This window comes from Platalea leucorodia (genome assembly GCF_965183815.1).
Source record: "Platalea leucorodia genome assembly, chromosome: 12".
NCBI classification, from domain to species: Eukaryota; Metazoa; Chordata; class Aves; order Pelecaniformes; family Threskiornithidae; genus Platalea; species Platalea leucorodia.
The window spans coordinates 12,746,795-12,766,842 of NC_138834.1; the positions used below are offsets into that span (position 1 = coordinate 12,746,795).

General features: G+C 65.6%; 3 protein-coding genes across 4 annotated transcripts; 1 reads left to right on the forward strand and 2 right to left on the reverse strand.

Annotated features, from left to right (window-relative positions):
* Positions 1 to 634: 634 nt before the first annotated feature.
* On the reverse strand, positions 635 to 3,723 carry SLC35E4 (solute carrier family 35 member E4). The gene is made up of 2 exons (XM_082325126.1): positions 2,678 to 3,723; positions 635 to 1,121 (listed from the first exon to the last, which is right to left on the reverse strand). The coding sequence occupies exons 1-2, from the start codon at positions 3,288 to 3,290 to the stop codon at positions 694 to 696; spliced, it is 1,041 nt and encodes a 346-aa protein (XP_082181252.1). The 5' UTR covers positions 3,291 to 3,723; the 3' UTR covers positions 635 to 693.
* A 710-nt stretch (positions 3,724 to 4,433) lies between these two features.
* On the reverse strand, positions 4,434 to 8,004 carry TCN2 (transcobalamin 2). Of its 2 annotated transcripts, XM_082324631.1 has the most exons (10): positions 7,839 to 8,004; positions 6,948 to 7,134; positions 6,761 to 6,841; positions 6,504 to 6,646; positions 6,235 to 6,396; positions 5,978 to 6,153; positions 5,246 to 5,420; positions 4,943 to 5,135; positions 4,650 to 4,771; positions 4,434 to 4,552 (listed from the first exon to the last, which is right to left on the reverse strand). In XM_082324631.1, the coding sequence occupies exons 1-10, from the start codon at positions 7,891 to 7,893 to the stop codon at positions 4,491 to 4,493; spliced, it is 1,356 nt and encodes a 451-aa protein (XP_082180757.1). In that variant the 5' UTR covers positions 7,894 to 8,004; the 3' UTR covers positions 4,434 to 4,490. The 2 variants fall into 2 exon arrangements, with proteins under 2 accessions (XP_082180757.1, XP_082180756.1); XM_082324630.1 differs by lacking the exon at positions 7,839 to 8,004 and having other exon boundaries at positions 6,948 to 7,823.
* A 2,280-nt stretch (positions 8,005 to 10,284) lies between these two features.
* On the forward strand, positions 10,285 to 17,789 carry PES1 (pescadillo ribosomal biogenesis factor 1). Its single transcript, XM_082325148.1, has 15 exons — positions 10,285 to 10,353; positions 10,816 to 10,895; positions 11,159 to 11,312; positions 11,410 to 11,519; positions 12,522 to 12,693; positions 12,951 to 13,040; positions 14,079 to 14,195; positions 14,361 to 14,438; positions 14,872 to 14,961; positions 15,091 to 15,221; positions 15,374 to 15,499; positions 15,665 to 15,849; positions 15,959 to 16,104; positions 16,440 to 16,607; positions 17,092 to 17,789. The coding sequence occupies exons 1-15, from the start codon at positions 10,330 to 10,332 to the stop codon at positions 17,176 to 17,178; spliced, it is 1,758 nt and encodes a 585-aa protein (XP_082181274.1). The 5' UTR covers positions 10,285 to 10,329; the 3' UTR covers positions 17,179 to 17,789.
* The last annotated feature ends 2,259 nt before the right edge of the window (positions 17,790 to 20,048 follow it).

The following is a 20,048-nucleotide window of genomic DNA, read 5'->3' on the forward strand; positions in this document are numbered from 1 at the left end:
CCAGCACATGTACACACAGATCTGTGCACACCAGAAGACATGTGCACACAGAGCCGTGCACACCAGCACACGTGCACACGCAGCACCACGCATGGCAGCACACCCATGTGCACACAGTGCCGCGTACACCAGCACACCTGTGTGCAGAGTACCGTGCACCTCAGCAGGCCTGTGTGCACACAGCCGTGCACACGAACACATCCGTGTACACAGTGCTGTGCACACCAGCACACGTGTACACAGACAACTGTGCAAACCAGCACACATGTGCACACAGAGCTGTGCAAACCAGCACACATACACACAGATATGTGCACACCAGAAAACACAGAGCCGTGCACACCGGCACACGTGTGCACACAGGGCCATGCACACTGGCACCCATGTGCACACAGGGCCGTGCACACCAGCACACGTGTGCACACAGGGCCATGCACACCGGCACACGTGTGCACACGGTTCCATGCACAGCAGCACACCCGTGTGCACAGTACCACGCACCTCAGCATGTCTGTGTGCACACACAGCCGTGCACAGCAGCACACCCGTGTGCACAGTACCATGCACACCAGCCCTCCCGTGCGCCCGCAGAGCCGTGCACACCCGCACGCCCTGCCCTGTGCGCGCAGCCCGTGCACCGCAGAGCCGTGCTCGCCCCCAGCTTCCCCTCTGCCCCCATCCCTGGCGGGGGCCCTACTCCTGCCTGGGGGGGCCCCGTCCCAGCCGTGCCGCCCAGCGTGCCGCGATGAGGTCCGGCTGGTGGTACATGAACATCCCGGCCAGCATCAGCCCGATGCCCAGGTAGCTGAGCCCGCTCAGGTGGCTGCCGAAGAGGAGGCGGGAGAGCAGGAGGTTGCCCACCACAGTGACGTTGCCCAGGACATGGACGGTGAGGGCGGAGGTGAGGGAGAGGATGCAGAAGGTGGCCAGGTTGTAGAGGACGGAGCCCAGGCAGCTGAGCAGGACACAGGCCCAGAGGGTGCCATCATAGCGCAGGACACCCTCCCAGGAGGGACCCACCTCCAGCGCCACAGCTGCCCCAAAGAGCAGGCAGAAACTGGGCAGGGAGGTCAGGCAGAGCAGGGAGAGGGCGTCCAGCCGGTCCTCCTGCAGCAGCAGACCTGGGGAGGGTGGATAGGGACAGTCAGCAGGACACCCGGACCCTCCCAGCGGGGACACCCAGCACCCGCGGGGGGACCCACAGACACGAGCACCCGCTCGGTGCCCAAGCAGTTAAGAAATCCCAAACGTCACCAGAAAAGGGGAAGTGGGGGTGGCAGCCCCTTCCATAGGGTTGGGGGAGCCCTGGTTTGGGGGTGTCCTGGTTCAGGGGGTGCCCCAGTTTGGGAGTGCCCTGGTTTGGGGGTCTGCAGGGCAGGGCTGGACGGGGCAGTTTCCCCACCCCAGTTTGGACCAAACGTGGCTTCCGCCCCTCCGTCCTCTTTTCTTCACTGATTTTGCAGCCAGCAGCAACATTTCTGGGCACGTGGCCTGTCCCCTCTGTGTCCCCATGTCCCCCCCGAGTCATCCGGGGACAGCGGGCACAGCTGGGCTGGCTGCCATGCACAGGCGTGCACAGGGGGGCACGTGCCATGTCCACGGGGGGACGGGAGCAGCTCCCAGCCTCCCCGGGGCCGCTCTCCATGTCCCACGGGTGACGAGGGGACCAGGGTGGGTGCTGGGCAGTGGCATCCCTCGGGTGGCCACAGCACCCCTGGTACAGCCGCTGGCAGTGCCCCCGGGGACCTTGGAGCTGGCACAGGGCGTGCGCCTGGCAGTCGGACACCAGAGCCCGTCCCCCACAGTGCCCGCCTGAGTCACCGGCTCTGGAGGAAACACTCCCTTCCCGGCTGAAAAACAACCCGGCCGGCTTCTCTCCACTGCCTGCCAAGGACATCGCGGCCCGGGCGGCACCACGGCTGCCGGAGTCCCCAGGGGACGTGGGACCCAGCGTGTGGGGACCATGCTGCTCAGCATGGGGACTCACAGGGGACCCGGCCACCCACGGCACTGGAGGGGAGAGCCCACGGGGATGGGGCAGCCAGGGCGTCCCCATGCCAGGCTAAGGCACTGCCACCTGGCATGGCCCCAGGACATGGGACAGTGTCACTGGGAGCCAGCAATGCCCATGGGCCACCACAGGGACACCAGCGTGTTTGCTTGTCCCCAACAAACTGGGGTCGCCTCAGGGCCAGAACCATGGCACAGCCGCAAGCGGGCACAGCTGGGTGGGCAAGGGTGGCACGGGGGTGGCACTGGGGTGGCACCAGGGACAGGGTGGGCAGGGGGTGGTGCTGAGGCTGGGGTGACACTGGGTGACACCAGAGCCAGGGTGGGCAGCGAGTGATACCAGGCCCAGGGTGGTAATGGGGTGGCCTTGGAATTGTGGTGGCACTGGGGCTAAAGGGGTGCTGGGGTGGCACCGAGGCCAAGGGGGCCAGTGGGTGGCACTGGGAATGGGATGGCATGGGGTTGGCACTGGGGCTGGGGTGGCACTGGGGGCCAGAGTGCCACAAGGGTTGGGGTGGCAATGGAGCGGCACCAGTGCCAGGATGGGCAGCAGGTGGCACCAGCACCAGGGTGGCACTAGGGTGACACCAGCACCCCTGTGCCCCGGGGGCCGTGCCAGAGGAGGGAGGGCGGGCGTGCAGGACAGGGACAGGCGGGTGGCACTTACTCTGCTGTATGGACTTGAGGGCGCGGAGGACGGTGGCGGCCAGGAGGAAGCCGCAGCCGGGCTGGTGGAAGTGGAGCCCGCCGGCGATGCTGCAGGCGGCCCCAGCGCAGACGGGCCCCATGGCGGCATACTGCAGCGGGTGGTGCCGCCGGCCCCCCAGCAGCCCCGACAGCAGCAGGGTGACCAGCGGCGTGGTGGTGGCCACCGCCTGCGCCACGTCCAGCTGCACGTAGCTCAAGCCCAGGTTGCCCAACGCCACGCTGGTGCAGAAGGTGAGGCTGAGGAGGTAGATCCTGGCACGGGGCCGGGGGGCCGGCGGCGATGGTCCCCGCGCCCAGCCCAGCGGGTACCCCACGGCCACCCCCGACAGCATGTGCAGGGACGACAGCAGCAGCGGGTAGCGGAAGCCGTGGGTGGCAAAGATCCATTTGTTGAGGCCAGCCATGGTGGTGCCAGTGCCCAGCCAGGCCAGGACGGTGAGGGTCAGGGGCAGCGACGGCCCCGGGGGCGGCCGACCCCCGTCCGCCTGCCCCGGGTCAGGTTTCCAGGGCCGGAGGGTCCCCTCGCTGGCCGTCATCGCTGCTTCGTCTCCCCGCCGGGACCGCAGGCACATGAGCACCGGCTCCGCTCCCCCCGGCTGCCACTCTCCGCTCTGCCCCGTCCTCCCGTGCCGTGCCGAAAGCCGCCAGCCCTGGGAGTCGGCGGTGGTGACGGCGGTGGCGGTGGTGACGGCGGTGGCGGTAGCAGGTCACCGGCTCCCGCCAGTGGCAGCGGTGGCGTCACCCACCCCGGGGGTGGTGGCAGGGCTCAGCCGCGGGGTGCCGGTGCCATGTGCGAGGGAGGCAGCACCGGCGGCCGGGAGCGAGTGGAAAGTTTGGTGATGGCGGGGAGCGGTGGGAGGGAGGCTCCTCCCCGCGGGGCCGCCACCGCGTCACAGCCGCCTGGGTGCGGGGGTACGGGGGTGCATGGGTGTATGGGGGCGCATGCGGGGGTGCACGCAGGGGTGCACGCCCGGGGATGCCACCCGGTGCAGCGGGGCCTGCTGGGAACCGGCGGCCATGCATCCCTGCCGGAGCGGCTGGGCCGGTGGTAGCCGGAGCACGGGCGGCCTCCATGGCGACAGTGGCGGTGGGGCTGCGTCAGAGCCCCCAGCTGACTCACGCCGGGCGGTGGTGCAGGCGCCATCGCTCCTCACCGCCGGCCTGGGAGCATCACCCGCCTTGGTATTGGCACCCTGACCCCAAACTGCAGCAGCACCCCCCACCCCGGGCACCGCCTCCCCCAGCGCCGTTCGCTGCCGGCTCCCCCTGGGTGTTTTTTGGGGTAGGATTAAATCCCGGGGGGGATCACGCACGCCTGGGACACACCCAGGGGGTCCCCCTCGGGCTGCACATGGCACTGGGGCCACCGTGGTCCCTGAGCCCTCAGGGTGGGTGGGGGCTCAGTGGGGAGGGCTGAGGGTCCCCCCCAGAGGGTTTACAGAGGAGGACAGCCAGGCTGGCAGCTTGCCGGGGATGAGCAGTGCTGGCTCAGACTCCCCAAAACCAGCTGCTTTGGGCACCCCAAAACCAGCTGCTCCCAGCTGCTGCCTGCCCCTTCCCCGAGCGGGACCGGGACTGGAGGAGCTGCTGGTCTGGGTGCTCCCACCCCACCGTGCCCGTAGGACACAGGGCATCGTGTGTCCCCCCGCCTCCTCCTCCCCAGGTGGATTTGGGGTGCTGGCACACGGGGCGCAGGGAAAGCAGGAGGCAAGGAGCCGGAGGGTCCTGCACCCAAGGCAGGCGTTTCATTGCCATCGTCCCCCCCCCGCCCTCTACCACTCGGTCAGGCGCAGGATGAGGGTCTCCCTGTCGCGGGGTCTGTAGTCGGCGACACCTGCAGAGAGAGGGGCAGCAGCCCCGGGTGGGAGAGCAGCCGTGGGGGCTGCCTGGGGCCCCCGCTGCCTCCCCCAGGACCCCCACCCATCACTCACCCATCTGCAGGCTGGTGTTGGGGGCGGTGAGGAGCTGCCAGTAGCTCCGCTTCTGCTGCCGGGCCTCCAGCCCCAGCACCCTGCTCAGAAAGGGGCCCTGGGGGGTGTCCTGGGTGTCAAACCTGGCGGGCGGGAGAGGGGGTGAGGGCGGCGGGGCAGGTCTGCTGCCGAGGGAGCCGGGCTGTGGGGACCGGGATGAGCCCACGGCACGGGTGCAGGGCACGTGGCCACCCAGGGTGTGACACCCAGGGACCCCTGAGGGTCCCCCCAGCCCAGCACATGAGCCCACGTACGTGAAGTTGTGGTGTCCCTGCGCAGCGGCCGCCCTGAGCACGTCCAGGAGGGAGGCGCCAGCGGGCGCGGGCACCGCCTGGTCGTAGAGCCGGCGCTGGGGACACCGCGGCTTGTGGCACTCCACCACCAGCTGCACCACCTTGTTCCCCGGCATCTCGGGCGGCGGCTCGGGGCCGATGGGCGTCAGCGTGTCTGCAAGAAGCCACCACGGCGCTGATGGACACCAAGCCGCCACCATGGCAGCATCTGTGCCAACCCCATCCCAGCTCCCTCCTGTCTCCCCACGCCAGCCTGGCTCCTACCCGGCTCCTCCCGGCAGTGCATGGAGGCAATGTCCAAGTAAGAGCGGCCGTGCAGCACCGGCAGCACCTGAGCCATGGTCACGGCATTGGTGAAGGCATCCAGGTTCTCCAGCAGCGCAGCCATGGCCCGGCCGTACGCTGGCTGTGTCTGGCACGTGTTGGTGGCGATGAAGACCTGGGAGCGGGAGGGAGGAAGGTGGTAGGGCAGTGGCCCGAGGTGGGAGGCGAGTGGGGTCTCTGGGCCGTGGGCACCGCACTGCTGCTGCTGCTGCTGAGCATCGCCTGCCTGCCCAGCCCCTGCCCCAGGGGCGGCTGCCTCTGCCCAGGCACCCGCACCTGCACCCGCGCCCACGTCTGCACCTACGTCTGCACCTACAGCTGCACCCACACCCCCATCTGTACCTACAGCTGCACCTGCCCCCACATCTGCACCCACACCTGCACCCATGCCTGTGCATGCACCCGCACCCCTGCTTCTGCCTGCACCTGCATCTGTGCTCACACCCACGCCTGCACCCGTGCTTGCACCCAGCGCGCGCCTGCACCCAGGCCTGCGCTCACGGCCGTGCCCGCGCCCACACCCACACCTGAGCGCACTGCCAGTCCTGCACCCACGTGCTCACACCTGTGACCCAAAACCCCGCCCCTGCCTGCAGTCACACCTGCACCCCGACTCCCACTCGTGCCTGCACCCACACCCCACCCCGGAGGCCCCCCGCACAGGACACCCACCTGCATGGCCCACGGGGTGCTGTAGACGTTGCCGAAGAAGCCGTCCTGGCCCTGCGCCTCGACCATCCTCCTCCTCGCCCCACGCATGGCCGCCCGCAGCTCCGCCGCCAGCCCGGCCCCCACCAGCCGCTCCCGCTCCAGGCAGGCGAAGGCCAGCGCCGCCACCGCCTCCGTGTCTGCAGGGACACAGTGTCACCATGGCTGCTGCACACCTGCCCTGGGACACCACCGCCCTGCCTGTCCCTGGGAACCATTACCTGCAGCGCTGCCACCGGCGTGCCCAAACCTGCCGTGCTGCTCGGCCACCAGGAGCCGGCGGATCACCTCCTCCCGCACCCGCTTGCGGTGGATGCACAGCGCCAGCACGCCCAGGCTATACTGGTAGTAACTGGTGAGGGGGTGGCCATGCCGCCGGGAGCCTGGGGACATGGTGTCGTGTCAGCAGGGTGAGCCGGTAGCCCCATGGCTGGGCTTGCCGGCACAAGAGCGGGTGCTCGCCACAGTCGCCCCATGGGGATGCTCTCACCTGCCCAGTCCTCCTCCAGGTAGTACTTCAACCACGTCACCAGTGAGCGCTGGGGACTGGGCTCCGGCGGGGGACAAGTTGCCCGCAGCCCCAGCAGGTACAGCGCCAGCCGCCCCGTCTCCGGCCACTCCACCTCAGTGCTCCTGCAAGCCGCCGCGTCAGCTCTCGCCAGCGGCCCGAGTCCCCGCACCGCAGCGGGGGGCTGTCACCCTGCCAGTGGAGGGGACCGTCCCCATGGGACACACACACACACGTACGTGCCGTGCTCGGTGGCCGCAGCATCCCGCTGGGGGTGGCCGTGGGGCGCAGCGTGGGGCCAGCCGGCTGCCTGCAGGCTCCTGCGGGGACTTGGCGTCAGTGGGCTGCCGGAGCGGTGAGGGGGACAGAGGACGTCCCCCACCCAGAGGCACGTGGTGGGGACCCGGCGTCCCCCTCGGGGCCTACCGGCTGTAGCGGTGCTGGATTGTGTCCCGCAGCCGCGCCAGGTACCGCTCCTCCCCACGCGGGTCATGGTCGCTGGCCAGGCGAAGGGCCAGGTAGACGCTGGGGTCAGGGTCCCGCGCCGGCTCCGCCGCCAGCCCCAGCAGCCGGGCGCTGAGTGCCCGCACCGCTGCCGCCTCTCCCGGGGCTTCTACCCCCAACCGCCCCGGGGAGAGGGAGCGGAGGGTGACGGGGGGCAGGAGGGGGCCGAGCCCACCCCAGGCACCGGCCCCGCGGCATCTGCCGCCCTTGGCACTGGTTGCATGGGGCCGCAGCAGCGATGGAGATGCAGCACCCCAACCCTGCCGTGCACCCCGTGCCCTCCGTGTCCCTCCCTCAAGTCTCAAAACTCCAAGTCTCCCCCCCAAAATACAGAGAAGAAACAAAATAAGAGATGTGACACAAGGTGGGAGCATGGGGACCCCAAAGCCGGGGCACGGCCACCCTCCCACTGTGCCTGTGGGGCTGGCAGGGTGCTGGGGTGGCACCCCTGTACCCAGCGACCCTGCGGGACCCCTGCGGTGGGGGGGCTGCAGACGCGGGAGCGGGGCAGGTTGGCTCTGGGCTTGGGGCAGGGGGCACAGGAACAAGGACAAACCCCGGCGGGCGCTGGGGAGACCTCAGCCCTGGAAAACTCATCACCGGAGGGGTTTCAGGGGGCCAATGTCTGCCGGAGTGCGGGATGGCGCCCGTCCCCCCAGCCCCGCTCCTCACGGACCTCTCCACCACTGCAGCCAGCTCAGGGACCCGCTCCAGACGCCGTCCCCCTCCAGGGAGACCCCCGGCTCCAGCGGGGTGCCCCGGCAGGATGTGGGGGTGCAGGGGCTGCAGACAGCGGCCGGCTGCCGTACTCACCGCAGAGCTGGGCAGGCAGGGCTGCAGCCTGCAGCAGGACGAGGAGCAGCCACATGCCAGAGCGCGGCGGTGGGTGCCGTGGCACGGCACGACACAGCTGGCAGCCCAGCAGAGGCAAGGCAGAGCCCAGCTGAGCCGAGCCGGGACGCTGCCGGGGACGGGAAGGTGTCACAAGAGGCTGTTTCCGCACACCGGGGCCAAGTCAGCAGAAACGGGAAAGGACTTTGGCTGCAGGCGAAGCAAAGGGAAGCGGGGCCGCCCGTGCCGGGGCAGAGATAAGGTTCTCACGGCTGCTCTTCAATCCCGGCTCCCTGACCTGGCACGAACCCCGCAAGCACCGAGGTCTCAGTGCCCTCTGCACCACAGCTGGGGCAGCGAGACCCAAACTGCTGGCGTTTGGGTCAAAATCACGGCTCAAAGTTAGCCCCTCCCCCCCCAAAAAGGGGGGGATGAAAACCCCCAAAATCCTGCGCCCTCCATCCTCACAGCCTTTGAAAGCAATAACTCCACTGCTCGCCTGGAACTGGATTTTTATTGAAAAGGAACATGAGGATTAATCAGCCCAGCTCAGCAGACGAGGGGTGGGTATGGGGGTGCTGAACCCCAAAAGGTACATCCCCGCAGCCGAGGGGAGGGGGGTCCTGGGGCGCTGCTGGGGCTCAGGTCTCCATCTGTCAGGGGACACCCGGGCTCGGAAGGGGGTGACGGGCCATAGGGACGCCCGCCTGCCCCCCACAAAACCCCTGCAGCTGGCAGGGGCTGAAGACGGGGCTCCCAGCCTCCACCACCCCCCGGGACACGGCGGGGACCCTCACCAGGCACAGCTCGGCCGGGGCGCACCCATGGGTGTCCCAGCGGTGATGCCAGGCAGGAAGGTGACCTGTCCCCTCCGCCGCCGAGCTCAGAGGGCACTGGGGATGGATGGGGAATGCCGGAGGGTGCATGGCACCGATCGGCACCCAGCAGCACCGCGGGGTGGATGAAGCACCCAGGGAGGGCAGCACACATCACCGGACCCGCTGCAACCTGCAGGGGGTCCAAGTCCCACCTGGGGGCAAACAAGGAGCTCCAGCAACCCACCACGGGTCAGGTCCAAGCTCGCGTTATCCACAGCCCCACGTGGGGTCAGACAAATCACATAGAATCACAGAACCGTTTAGGTTAGAAGAGACCTTTAAGATCATCAGGTCTGACCATTAACCCAGCACTGCCAAGCCCACCACTAAACCATGTCCTCAAGCACCACGTCTCCCCGGCTTTTAAATACCTCCAGGGATGGAGACTCAACCCCTTCCCTGGGCAGCCTGTGCCAGTGCCTGACAGCCCTTTCAGCGAAGAAGTTTTTCCTCATATCCAACCTAAACTTCCCCTGGTGCAGCTTGAGGCCGTTTCGTCTCATCCCATCACTTGTTATTGGGGAGAAAAGACTGACCCCCCCCGGCTCCAGCCTCCTTTCAGGCAGTTGCAGAGAGCGATGAGGGCTCCCCTCAGCCTCCTCTTCTCCAGGCTGAGCCTCCCCAGCTCCCCCAGCCGCTCCTCCCCAGCCTTGTGCTCCAGCCCCTGCCCCAGCCTCGCTGCCCTGCTCTGGCCACGCTCCAGCCCCTCCATGGCCGCCTTGGGGTGCGGGGCCCAGCGCTGAGCACAGCATTCGAGGGGCGGCCTCACCAGTGCCCAGCACAGGGGCACCATCACCTCCCTGGTCCTGCTGGCCACACTATCCCTGATGCAAGCCAGGATGCCATTGGCCCTTTTGGCCACATCCCTCCCGTGGGATCAGGCTGGGAACTAACGGCCACGAAGCTCCCGGGGACGCACGCCCCGAAGGCCCGTGGGGACCCACTAATGCCGGCGCCGGGGATCCCCGGGGGCTGGGACAGGGGCCCGGCTGCCTCCGAGACGGGGGAGCCGCCGGGGAGGACGGAGCGGGGCCGGGACGGCCGGGAGCCTGCGGAGCCCGGGCTGAGGGAGGCCGAGGCAGCCGGGCCGAACCACCCGCCCTCCCTCGCAGCCGGCCCGAGGGGCCGGGGACCCCGGGGAAGGAGCGGGGCCGGTGTCCCAGCCCCAGGGGCTGCCTCCAGCTGAGGGCGGGGGCACGGGAACCGCCCGCCAGCCCGGTGCCCCCGTGGGGCCACCCCAGCGCCCGGTGCCCCGGTCCGCCAGGCCCCGCCAGGCCCCGCCTCGCTACATCCCGGCGTGCCCCGCGCAGCCCCGCAATATCCCGGCCTGCCCCGCGCCTCAGGGCCCCCCAACCAAGCCGCGCGGGCTGCCCGCGGCGCGCCTGACCGAGCCCCGTCCCGCCGCCTGCCCGCTCTGCCTTCGCTGCCCGCCTTCGCTGCCCGCCCTGCCCGCCCTGCCTGCTCTGCCCGGTCTGCCCCCATGACCGGTGCGGGGCGGCTCGGGCGAGCGCAGGCCCCGGGCGCAGGCAGGGGCAGGGGCAGGCCGGGGGCCTGAGGCGCGACGGGAACACGCGGGCAGCGGCGGCGGCGGGGCCATGGGGGGGCTGGAGAAGAAGAAGGTACCGCGGCTCCCCCCCTTGCCCCGTCCCCCCGCCTGGTGGTCGTGTTCATGCTCCCCGGTGCCCTCCCGTGTCGTGGCCCTGTCCCTCCGGTGCTCCCCCCCCTCCCGGTGCCCGTATCCTACCCGTCCCCCCCCGGTACCGGTGCTCTCTCCGGTGCCTGTGTCCTGCCTGCCTCCCCCGGTACCGGTGCCCTCTCTGGTGCCCGTGTCCTGTCTGCTTCCCCCGGTACCGGTGGCCCCCCCCCCGGTACCGGTGCCCCCCCCCGGTGCTGGTGCCCATCCACGCCGTGACACCCGGTGCCCGCTTCCCCCTCCCCAGCTGGCCGTGCCCTATTCTGCCTCCCGCCCCCCCGCCCCCCCGCCGGTTCCCGTTCCTCCTCCTCCCTCTCCAGCCCCCGGTGGCTCCGGGGCTGCCCCTCCCGTTCGCGGGGCTCCCCCTGACTCCCCCGTTTCTCCCCAGTACGAGCGGGGATCCGCCACCAACTACATCACCCGCAACCGGGCGCGGAAGAAGCTGCAGCTGAGCCTGCCCGACTTCAGGTACCCCGTGGGGACACCCCCAGGGACACCCCCCTGGGGACCCCCCGGGACCCCCCGGGCCCCGTCCGGGGTTGCAGCAGGGGATCGAGCCCGTGGCGCGTGCGTGGGGTGGCCCTTTCCGTAGGGAGGGTGCCGGCGTGTCCTTTGTATCCTGGGGTTTCAGGCTGACAAGTTTGGGGTTTTTTTCCCCCACCTCAAGGGGTGGGGGAAAGGGGCCCCGGGGTGTTTTGGCTTTCGGGTCTCACCCTTGTCACCATTACCAGGCGCCTCTGCATCCTGAAGGGGATTTACCCCCACGAGCCCAAGCACAAGAAGAAGGTGAACAAAGGCTCCACGGCAGCCAGGACTTTCTACCTCCTCAAGGATATCAAATTCCTCCTTCACGAGCCCATCGTCAACAAGTTCCGGGAGTATAAGGTAATTATCCTGCGCCAGACCCCTGGGGTGGTGCCCGAGGGGCCGCTTGGGGCTTCTCCTCTCCCGCAGAGCCCCCGGCCTCCCCCTCTCCCGGCAGGTGTTTGTCCGGAAGCTCCGGAAGGCGTACGGGAAGAGCGAGTGGAGCACTGTAGAGCGGCTGAAGGACAACAAGCCCACCTACAAGCTCGACCACATCGTGAAGGAGAGGTGAGCCGCCAGCCGAGTCCCAGCAGAGCCGGCCTCTTTTGGGAGGAGCTTTCCCTGCAGCCACCTGGACCCGTGGAGCCTTTGCCGTGTCCATCCCTCTTTAGGAATCCACCTCCTACAGCAGTTCTGGGGGTTTTAATGGAAACTGGTGTTTCTGGGCTGGAGGAGACGGCTGTAGCGTGCTGCACGCTGGCTGTGGCAAAGCATGAGCGAGCAGGGAGTGCTTGGCTGGTGTAGATGGCTCCAGGATCTCTAGGAAGACGCTGAGAGCTCTCCTCCTCTCCCTGAGCAGTGTTTTTCTTGGAGGGAGGGCTGGTGGAGGGTGAATCATGCCAACGAGAGTTCGTGAATTTGGTGACGAGAGAAGAGAGGACCCAGGAGGGAGGGAACCTGCTCTGGCAGGTCTCTGTTATCGTGGCAGTGCCTGGAACCTCGCTGCGCTGGTGCGGGGAGGGGAGAGAGAAACAGCACTGAGAGACAGATGCTGCCCCAAGAAGCTCTGTGCTCGGGAGGGGAGTGGGCGCCTGGCGGCTGCTTGAGCTGCGGGGCTGTGCCATCTCTTGCGAGCCACAGCATTTGAGTCCTTCAGCTTTCGTCTGGGCCTCATCTGTCTGGCTGGGGAGTGCTGTGTGCTGCACCGCAGGCCACAGGCACACTTGTTTTTGGTAGGTCCAGGCTGGGGTTCCCCAAGACTCCGTCCTCGCGGGTGCCCTAAAACCTGTTTACACCCACCCTGTAATCAGGGGTGTTGCCATCCCCTCACCCAGCGAGCTTCCTGGCTCCCCAGAGAGCCCTGAGCCCTGGGGAGCTGCTCGGAGGTCCCTGTGTGCCCAGGAGGGACACCCCATCCCTGTGGGTCACCAGCTGTGGTGGGACATGCAGGAGATGAGTGCTCCACGGTGCCCAGTCCTTTCTCTCACGAGGTCTCCACCAGCCCCAGCAGCTTTTGGGTGGACGCTGGGGCTGGGTGTGATTCCCCCTTCTCCGCCTGCCTGGGCACAGGTACCCAACCTTCATAGATGCGCTGCGAGACCTGGACGATGCCCTCTCCATGTGCTTCCTCTTCTCTACCTTCCCGCGGACAGGCAAGTGCCACGTCCAGACCATCCAGCTCTGCCGGCGCCTGGCCGTGGAGTTCCTCAACTACGTCATCGCCTCCCGCTCCCTGCGCAAGGTGGGCGCCGCGGGGAGGGACGGGGCCGAGACCTTCCCTGCCCCGGGGTGGGCCGCAGAGACGGTGGCGGTGGACTTGTGCCCCAGAAGGGCACAGAGCCAGCTGTGCTGGCAGCTTTAGGTGGGGAGCGAGTCCTGCCGGGCCGTCTGTGACACTCCCGTGAGGAATCTGCTGACGGGGGAAGGGTTAACGAGGACAGGGACAAAGGAGCACCCGTGGCCTTTCTCCCCCTGAACCCTCGCACTGCTCCCTGCCAGGTCTTCCTCTCCATCAAGGGCATCTACTACCAGGCTGAGGTGCTGGGGCAGCCCGTCACCTGGATCACCCCTTACACCTTCGCCCACGATGTGAGTACCTGGGAAGAGCGCGGCAGGATCTGTGCGGACCCGCACTGCCTCGCTGCTCCCTTCCCTGTGGCTGGGGAAGGGCTGAGGGACTGTCCTGTGGCTCTGGCGCTGCAGAGGCGGGCGAGGCTGTGCCCAGCCTCTGGTGGAGACCACGAGGCCCGGCTGGGAAGGCATGCGGGTCACAACCGTCTTTTACCCCCAGCATGGCTGTACCCGTGTCCCCTGTACCTGGCTGTACCAGTCCCCCCAGTTCCTTATTTCCTGTTGTCAATTATTAAAATGTGCCTTAATCAGCAATTAAAGATTAACCTGCAGGAATGATGCTGGTGGCGCTGAGGGAAGAGATGAGTCAGATGATGCGCCCTCTGCCAGGGTGGTTCTGCTGCATCCCTTTGCCGTCCAGGCGGGTGGCAGGGCAAGGGGAGAGCTGCGGGTGCCACCGTGCCGGGAGAGCCGCCTGGCTGCACTGTGCCTTGCTGGGATCTTGGCATGCTAGAGTTCATCGGCACAGCAGTGCCCTCTCATTTCAGTCTGGGGCTTTTCAGGGCTTGGCACCGCAGCTGAGTTGAGGCTTTCCAGCTTTGTGGCCTTTGGTACGTGCAGCATCTCCTCGGCCAACCCATGTCCTTCCCAGCCAGCGTTGCTTCTCACTCCCTTGAGTTCTGACTGTTGTGGGGTGGCTGGGTCCCTGCCGGGTTTTGGCTCCTTGCCCTGCTCTTGTTCCGCTTTGCCGTGGGCTGCACATCTCACTTGGAGGAGCAGAGTCCCTGGACCAAGCCACCAAGGTCCCCGTCCATGATGGGGTGGGGTGCTCCATCTGTCCCAGCAGGTCCCTTCATGGAGGGGTGGCAGCAGGGCCCCGTGTAGCAGCCTGGAGAGCTCTCCCTCCCCAGGGCCTGGCGGTGGCCTTGGATCTTCAGACCTTGCTGTGAAGCGGGCAGGATCCTCCTCCCTGTGCGGGTGGGACGGGACCCTGTCCCTGCAGAGGGGACTCTGGTCCTTTGTCCTCGTGTCCTCATCCTTCCCGTGTGCCTGCAGCACCCCACGGACGTGGATTACCGTGTGATGGCCACCTTTACTGAGTTTTACACCACCCTCCTGGGCTTTGTCAACTTTCGCCTCTACCAGTCCCTCAACCTGCTCTACCCCCCCAAGGTGAGGCCACTGCCTGCCCCGGGGACGTGCCGTGCTGGCCTGAGCCTGGTGGGACCACCCGGTGTGGGTGGTGGGAAGCGAGGACGTGGTGGAGTGGTGGAGGGGGGGGATGTTTGGGGGCTCTGGGTTTGGGAGCTGCCTCCCCACTTTAATGTTTCTCCTCAGATCGACGGCCAGGCTGACACTGAGCTGAAGCCTGCAGAGGGCAAGGAGTACGCCATGGATTCGGAGAGCTACCTGGAAGTAAGGGATGCTGCCGTCACCACGGCCCGCGGGAGGACCCTGCGTGGCCTTGGTGTCCTGACCGCAGACCCCTCCTCGCATGGGGCACTCGGCGTGTGGGGGCTGAGGAGCAGAGCCTGATCCCTGCGTGGCAGAGAGGACTGGTCCCAAACTCCTTGCCCCCTCATGTTGGCCAAGGGAGGAGCCTGTGCTTGGCCTCAGGGGCCACTGGCCTCCCCCCTGCATGGCGAGGGACCCTCCAAAGCCCCAGTGCTGGGGTCTGCAGGGTGGGGCAGTACATGGAGGAGGCTGAATGTCTGTCTAGTCTTGGGAGGAGATCTTCTGACCTCTTGCTCTGAGAACTCACCTTCTCCTTCCTCCGTGAGGCTGCTACTTTTCCCATCCCCAAAGCACCAGCTGGGCATGACGCTTTCTCGGTCTCTTCCCACTGCAGAAACTGTCAGCTCTGAGCGCCAGCCTGGCCCGTGTGGTGGCACCGACCCACGAGGACGAGGTGGAGATGGATGAGTTCCCAGTGGAGGGGGTAAGAGCCTGGTGTGGTGCTGGGAGGGACTGGGAGGAGGATGGGGATGCATCCAAGAGCCCTCCTTGCAGAGACGGGCTTGGCAGGGGCTGTTCGTGGGGAGGAGGCCGAATGCTTTGCTCTGAGCAGGAGACGGCGGAGCAGATGGACGCGAGGAAGAAGGAGCAGGAGGACCTGGAGAAGCACAAAAAGCTGTTTGAAGGGCTGCGCTTCTTCCTCAACAGGGAGGTGCCTCGAGAGCCGCTGGCCTTCATCATCCGGTACGTGGTAGGCAATCTGTCCCTTGGCAGCCCTGCTACCCCACGCTGGCCTCCCCCAGCCTCTCTTGGCCAGTCTGCCTGACGTCCTGCAGATGAGGTGACCCTCAGGGCCCCTCCTGCCTGCCTGACTCCTCGGTGGGTTTTGCTGGCAGGTGCTTTGGTGGCCAGGTCTCCTGGGACAAGTCCCTGTGCATCGGTGCCACCTACGACGTGAGCGATCCCTCCATCACCCACCAGATTGTTGACCGGCCCCGGGTGGAGCAGCAGGTTGTTGGCAGGTGGGTGAGGCAGGTGGCCTGTCCCCAGAATGGCCACCTGGGCTAGCGGGTGTCCCTGGCCATCCCAGAGTCGTCCCATGCTCTGTCTGCTCCCTTGCAGCCCCATGGGCTCCAGAGCCTGGGGTGGTAGGAGGGAGTCTGACCCCGTGTCCCTCTGCCCCACAGGTACTACCTACAGCCTCAGTGGGTCTTCGACTCCGTCAATGCCAAGCTCTGCCTCCCCGTGGCTGACTATTTCCCTGGCGTGCTGCTGCCCCCGCACCTCTCGCCCTTCGTGACGGAGCAGGAAGGAGACTACGTCCCTCCCGAGAAGCTGAAGCTGCTGGCCATGCAGAGGGGCGAGAACCCAGGTGACGCGAGGACGGAGGAGGGGAGCAGTGGCATTGCTGCCTCGGCAGGGCTGTACCTGCTCCGGGGCCAGTGGCTGCTCTCCTCTTGGTAACAATGGTTTCTCTGTAGATGAAGAGAGTGAGGAGGAGGAGGAGGATGAAGAAGAGGAAGAGGAGGATGACAATGACAAAGAAGAGGAGGAGGAAGATGAGTCTGAAAAGGAAGAGGAGATGAAATTAAAGAAAATGGAAGAGCAGAAGACTCAGAGCAACAAGGTATGGTTCCCAGCAGCAGGCTGGAGCCCCAGGAGGAGGCAACTCTGGTGAGCTCTGCCCCTGCTGGGGCTCTGCTCGCTGCGGGGCGTCCTGGCCGAGTCCTTGTTCTGGGACACCTGTGGCTGTGCTGCTCCTGCAGCAGCCACCGTGCTTCTGGGTGCTGGACCTACGTTCATGAGCTGCAGCTCCCATACACGCTCAGGACCTGCTGCTTGGTCCCGGAGGGTGCTGCGGCTCTTCTGTGGCCCCCGGTGAACGGCGTGGAAACGTCTGTCCCTGGGGAAGGGTGGTGGGCTCCCGGCGTCTGGGGTCCTGAGCTCTCCGGCTCCCCGCAGGCGCTTCCCGTGAAGGTGACCGCTGGCAAGCTGCGGCTGGAGGACAAGCAGCGCCTGGAGCAGGAGCAGCAAAGCGAGGAGAAGCGCCTGGCTATCATGATGATGAAGAAAAGGGAGAAATACCTCTACAAGAAGATCATGTTTGGCAAGAAGCGCAAAGTCCGAGAGGTACAAGCACAAGGCTGCTCTGCGCCAAGGACCCTTGCCTGGATCCTGGTGCTAGCTCTTTCCAAATCGGCTTGCAGCTACGGATCGCTAAAGCCGGGTCTGTCCCCATCTTGGGGGAGAGGGAGCAACCTCTGCTTCCAATACTGTGCCTGCTCTGGGCTGCTCCTTCTGCTCCTCTCTGTACCCGGTGAGGGCACTGAGCGAGGGTGGGCAAGGGTGAGGCTCTGCAAGCCTCTTCCCCGGCATCACCAGGCTGCGATCTCGACCTTGGCAGGGCAGAGCTCCTCGTGCTCCCTCAGGACCGTGGCTTGCGCTCAGCAAGTGAAGCTGCTGCCGCTCTGTGCCCCACGCCTGGCAGGGGTGGCAGCAGCAGATGGGTCCATCTCCCCCACGTACAGCTGGAGGGTTTGGTGGAACCGAGGGCAGAGCAGCCCTTGGTGCCTGCAGACCGGTCTGACTGTGGGTCTCGGGGGTTTCTCCACAGGCGAACAAACTCGCTGCAAAGAGGAAAGCCCACGACACTGCTGTCAAAGAGGAGAAAAAGAAAAGCAAGAAGGCACGACGAGCGTGACGAGGCCTGGGGGCTCACCGCAGGGGCTGGCTGGCTGCCTGCGCCCTGTGGACACCATCGCATTTGGGTGAAAAACCCTCAGCTTTGTTCTTGGGACAGAAATGCTAAATTAAAACATTCTCCATCTGTAAATACGCTTCCCGCTGTGCCTTTCCCAAGGCTCCCTCGGCTCCTCTCTGCTGGTGCTGCTGCCCGTCCTGGCCTGGGCTGCTGGATCTGTGTCATGAGGACTGTCCTCTTCATGCTAGCACCACATCTGCTTCCCAACCTGCAGGGGGGTGGCGAGTGAGGAAGAGGAGGGCAAGGAGAGCTCTGGGCTCGTGCAGGTCCCTCTGGAATTGTTCCTTTTGAATTTGCACAGCTCTGGGCAGAGGAGCCAAGCCCCCGTGGCGGAGCAAGGGCTCACCGAGGGCTGTCCAGCTTGGCAGGGTGTTGCAGCGCGTTCTAGAGGCTCAGCACAAAGAGCAGGGCTTTGCCCCAGCCTTGGTGGAGAGGAGTCCACGGCAGAGGGCAGCCCGTGCCCTGCCCAGCCCAGAGCTGTCCTCCAGCATCCACACGGCAGGCTGTACTTCTCTTGTATTTTTATTTTTAATTAAAGAAGGTGACGCTTCCCCGTTGGCATGTGTGCTCTGTTCCCTCCTGGCTGTGGTGGTGTGGCGCGACTGTGCTGCGCTCCGTACTCTTGCCCGGTCCTGGGCACGGCGAAGGAGGCATGGATCGGTTCATCTAAGACACGTGCAGGGCTGGAGATGGCTCCTCATCCCACACCGGGTGTAGGTGTGGCTGTTGGGAGGTGGAGCGGAAGGGACAGAGCCTGGTCCCTGCTCCAGGTGCCACGACCAGTGGGCGCTGTGGCTGTTACCTTGCTCCTTGTCACCCTCTGCCCATGCCTTGTTCCCAGCAGCAGGTTTGGGTAGGGTCTGCTCCATACCGGCTGGGTGCTGAGAGCCAATTCCAAGTCCATTTTGTTCAACCAGGGGAAGCACAAAGTCCTGTCCCTGGGGAGAACAGCCCCAGGCACCAGGATGTGCTGGGGGCCTCCAGATTGGAAAGCGGCTCAGCCGAAGAAGACCTGGGGGTCCTGGTGGGCACCACGTTGACGATGAGCCACCAACATGTGCCCTTGGGGCAAAGAGGGTTAAAGGTGCTCCATGAGGAGTGTTGGAGGAGGTTGAGGGAGGTGATCCTGCCCCTCGGCGCTGGTGAGGCCACTCATGGAGTTGCTGTGTCCAGTGATGGGCTCCCCAGTGCAGGAGAGACATGGACACACTGGAGCATGTCCGATGAAGGGCTGCCAAGACGATGCAATGACTGGAGCATCTCTCCTAGGAAGAAAGGCTGTGAGAGCTGAGACTGGAGGAGAGAAGGTTCAGGGGGATCTCATCAATGGGTATAAATACTTGAGGGAAGGGTGTGAAGATGGAGCCAGGTTCTTCTCAGCGGTGTCCAATGCCAGGACATGAGGTGACAGACACAAACTAAAACCCAGGAGGTGCTTCTGAACATCAAGAAACACTTCTTCACCATAGAGGTGACCAAGCACTGGCACGAGGTTGCCCAGAGAGACAGTGGAGTCTCCATCCATGGAGATACCATAACCAGGGAGGTTGAACCATCTGACCTTCAGAGGTGCTGCCAACCCCACTGGGACGTTGTTGGGTTGCTTGCAAAGGGACGAGGCAAAGGTTTTTGGGGCTTGCTGTCCCTCTCCCACCTTCCTCCAGCAAGAGACTGGAGGGGGTGGTATTTTGGGTGAAAAAGCGGTTAGTTTGGGGCTCTTGGCTGAGCTAAAGCAACGCATGGAGAAACTAGGGCTGCCATGGCCAATGCCGGGGCCGCCGACCCCCCGGATGCACAGAGCGCATCCCAGGGATCGACATCCCTGGCATCGGCAGTCTTATCCCCCCCCACCTTTCCCCTAAATCCCATTTTTTTCCCCTAAAACAGCCACCTGCACACACATTTCCTTGCCAGGGCCTACATGCGGCCTGAGGCCTCTTCATAGCTGTCCTCCTTCCGGGCAGGGGAGAAAGGTAACACTTGGTCTTGTGCAAGATTTTTGGGTTTTTTTTTCCCTTTTCTGGCTCATTTTGGAGGTTGGGAAGGGGTGTCCAAAAGTGGGGTGGCTTGCTGTGGGGTTTTTGTGGCCTCGTTGGGGTGCAAAGGTTGTGTTGTCTCCTGGGGCTTATGTGGACACCCTTGTCCTCAGCCATGGCTGTGTGTCTCGTGGGGCTGTACGGGGACACCCCTGTCCCCAGCTGTGGTAAAGGTTGTGCCATCAAATGGGTTTTTTTTGGGGGGACCCCTTGTCCCCAGCCGTGGTGAAGGCTGTGTCATCTTATGGGGCCTTTTACGGGGACGTGTGGTCTTCAGCTGTGGGGAAGGCTGGTTATCTCATGGGGCTTTTATGGGGACACCGTTGTCCTCAGCTGTGATGAAGACTGTGCTATTTCATGGGGCCTTTTATGGGGACACCATGGCCCCAGCCATGGTGAGGACTGGCTATCTCATGGGGCTTTTATGGGGACACCATGGCCCCAGCTGTGGTGAAGGCTGCGTCATCTCGTGGGATTTTTTGGGGGACATCTTGTCTGTGGCTGTGGTGAAGGCTGTGCCATCTCATGGGGCTTTTATGGGGACACCTTGTCCCTGGCTGTGCTGAAGGCTGTGCCATCTCACGGGGCTTCTTGTGGACACCATGTCCCCAGCCATGGTGAAGACTGGTTATCTCATGGGGCTTTTATGGGGCCACCCTTGTCCCCAGCTGCGGTGAAGGCTGCGTCATCTCGTGGGATGTTTCTGGAGGACACCTCTTTCGCAGCCCGGCCCAGGTGAAGGCTGTTCCACCTCATGGCACTCCTGTGGGGACA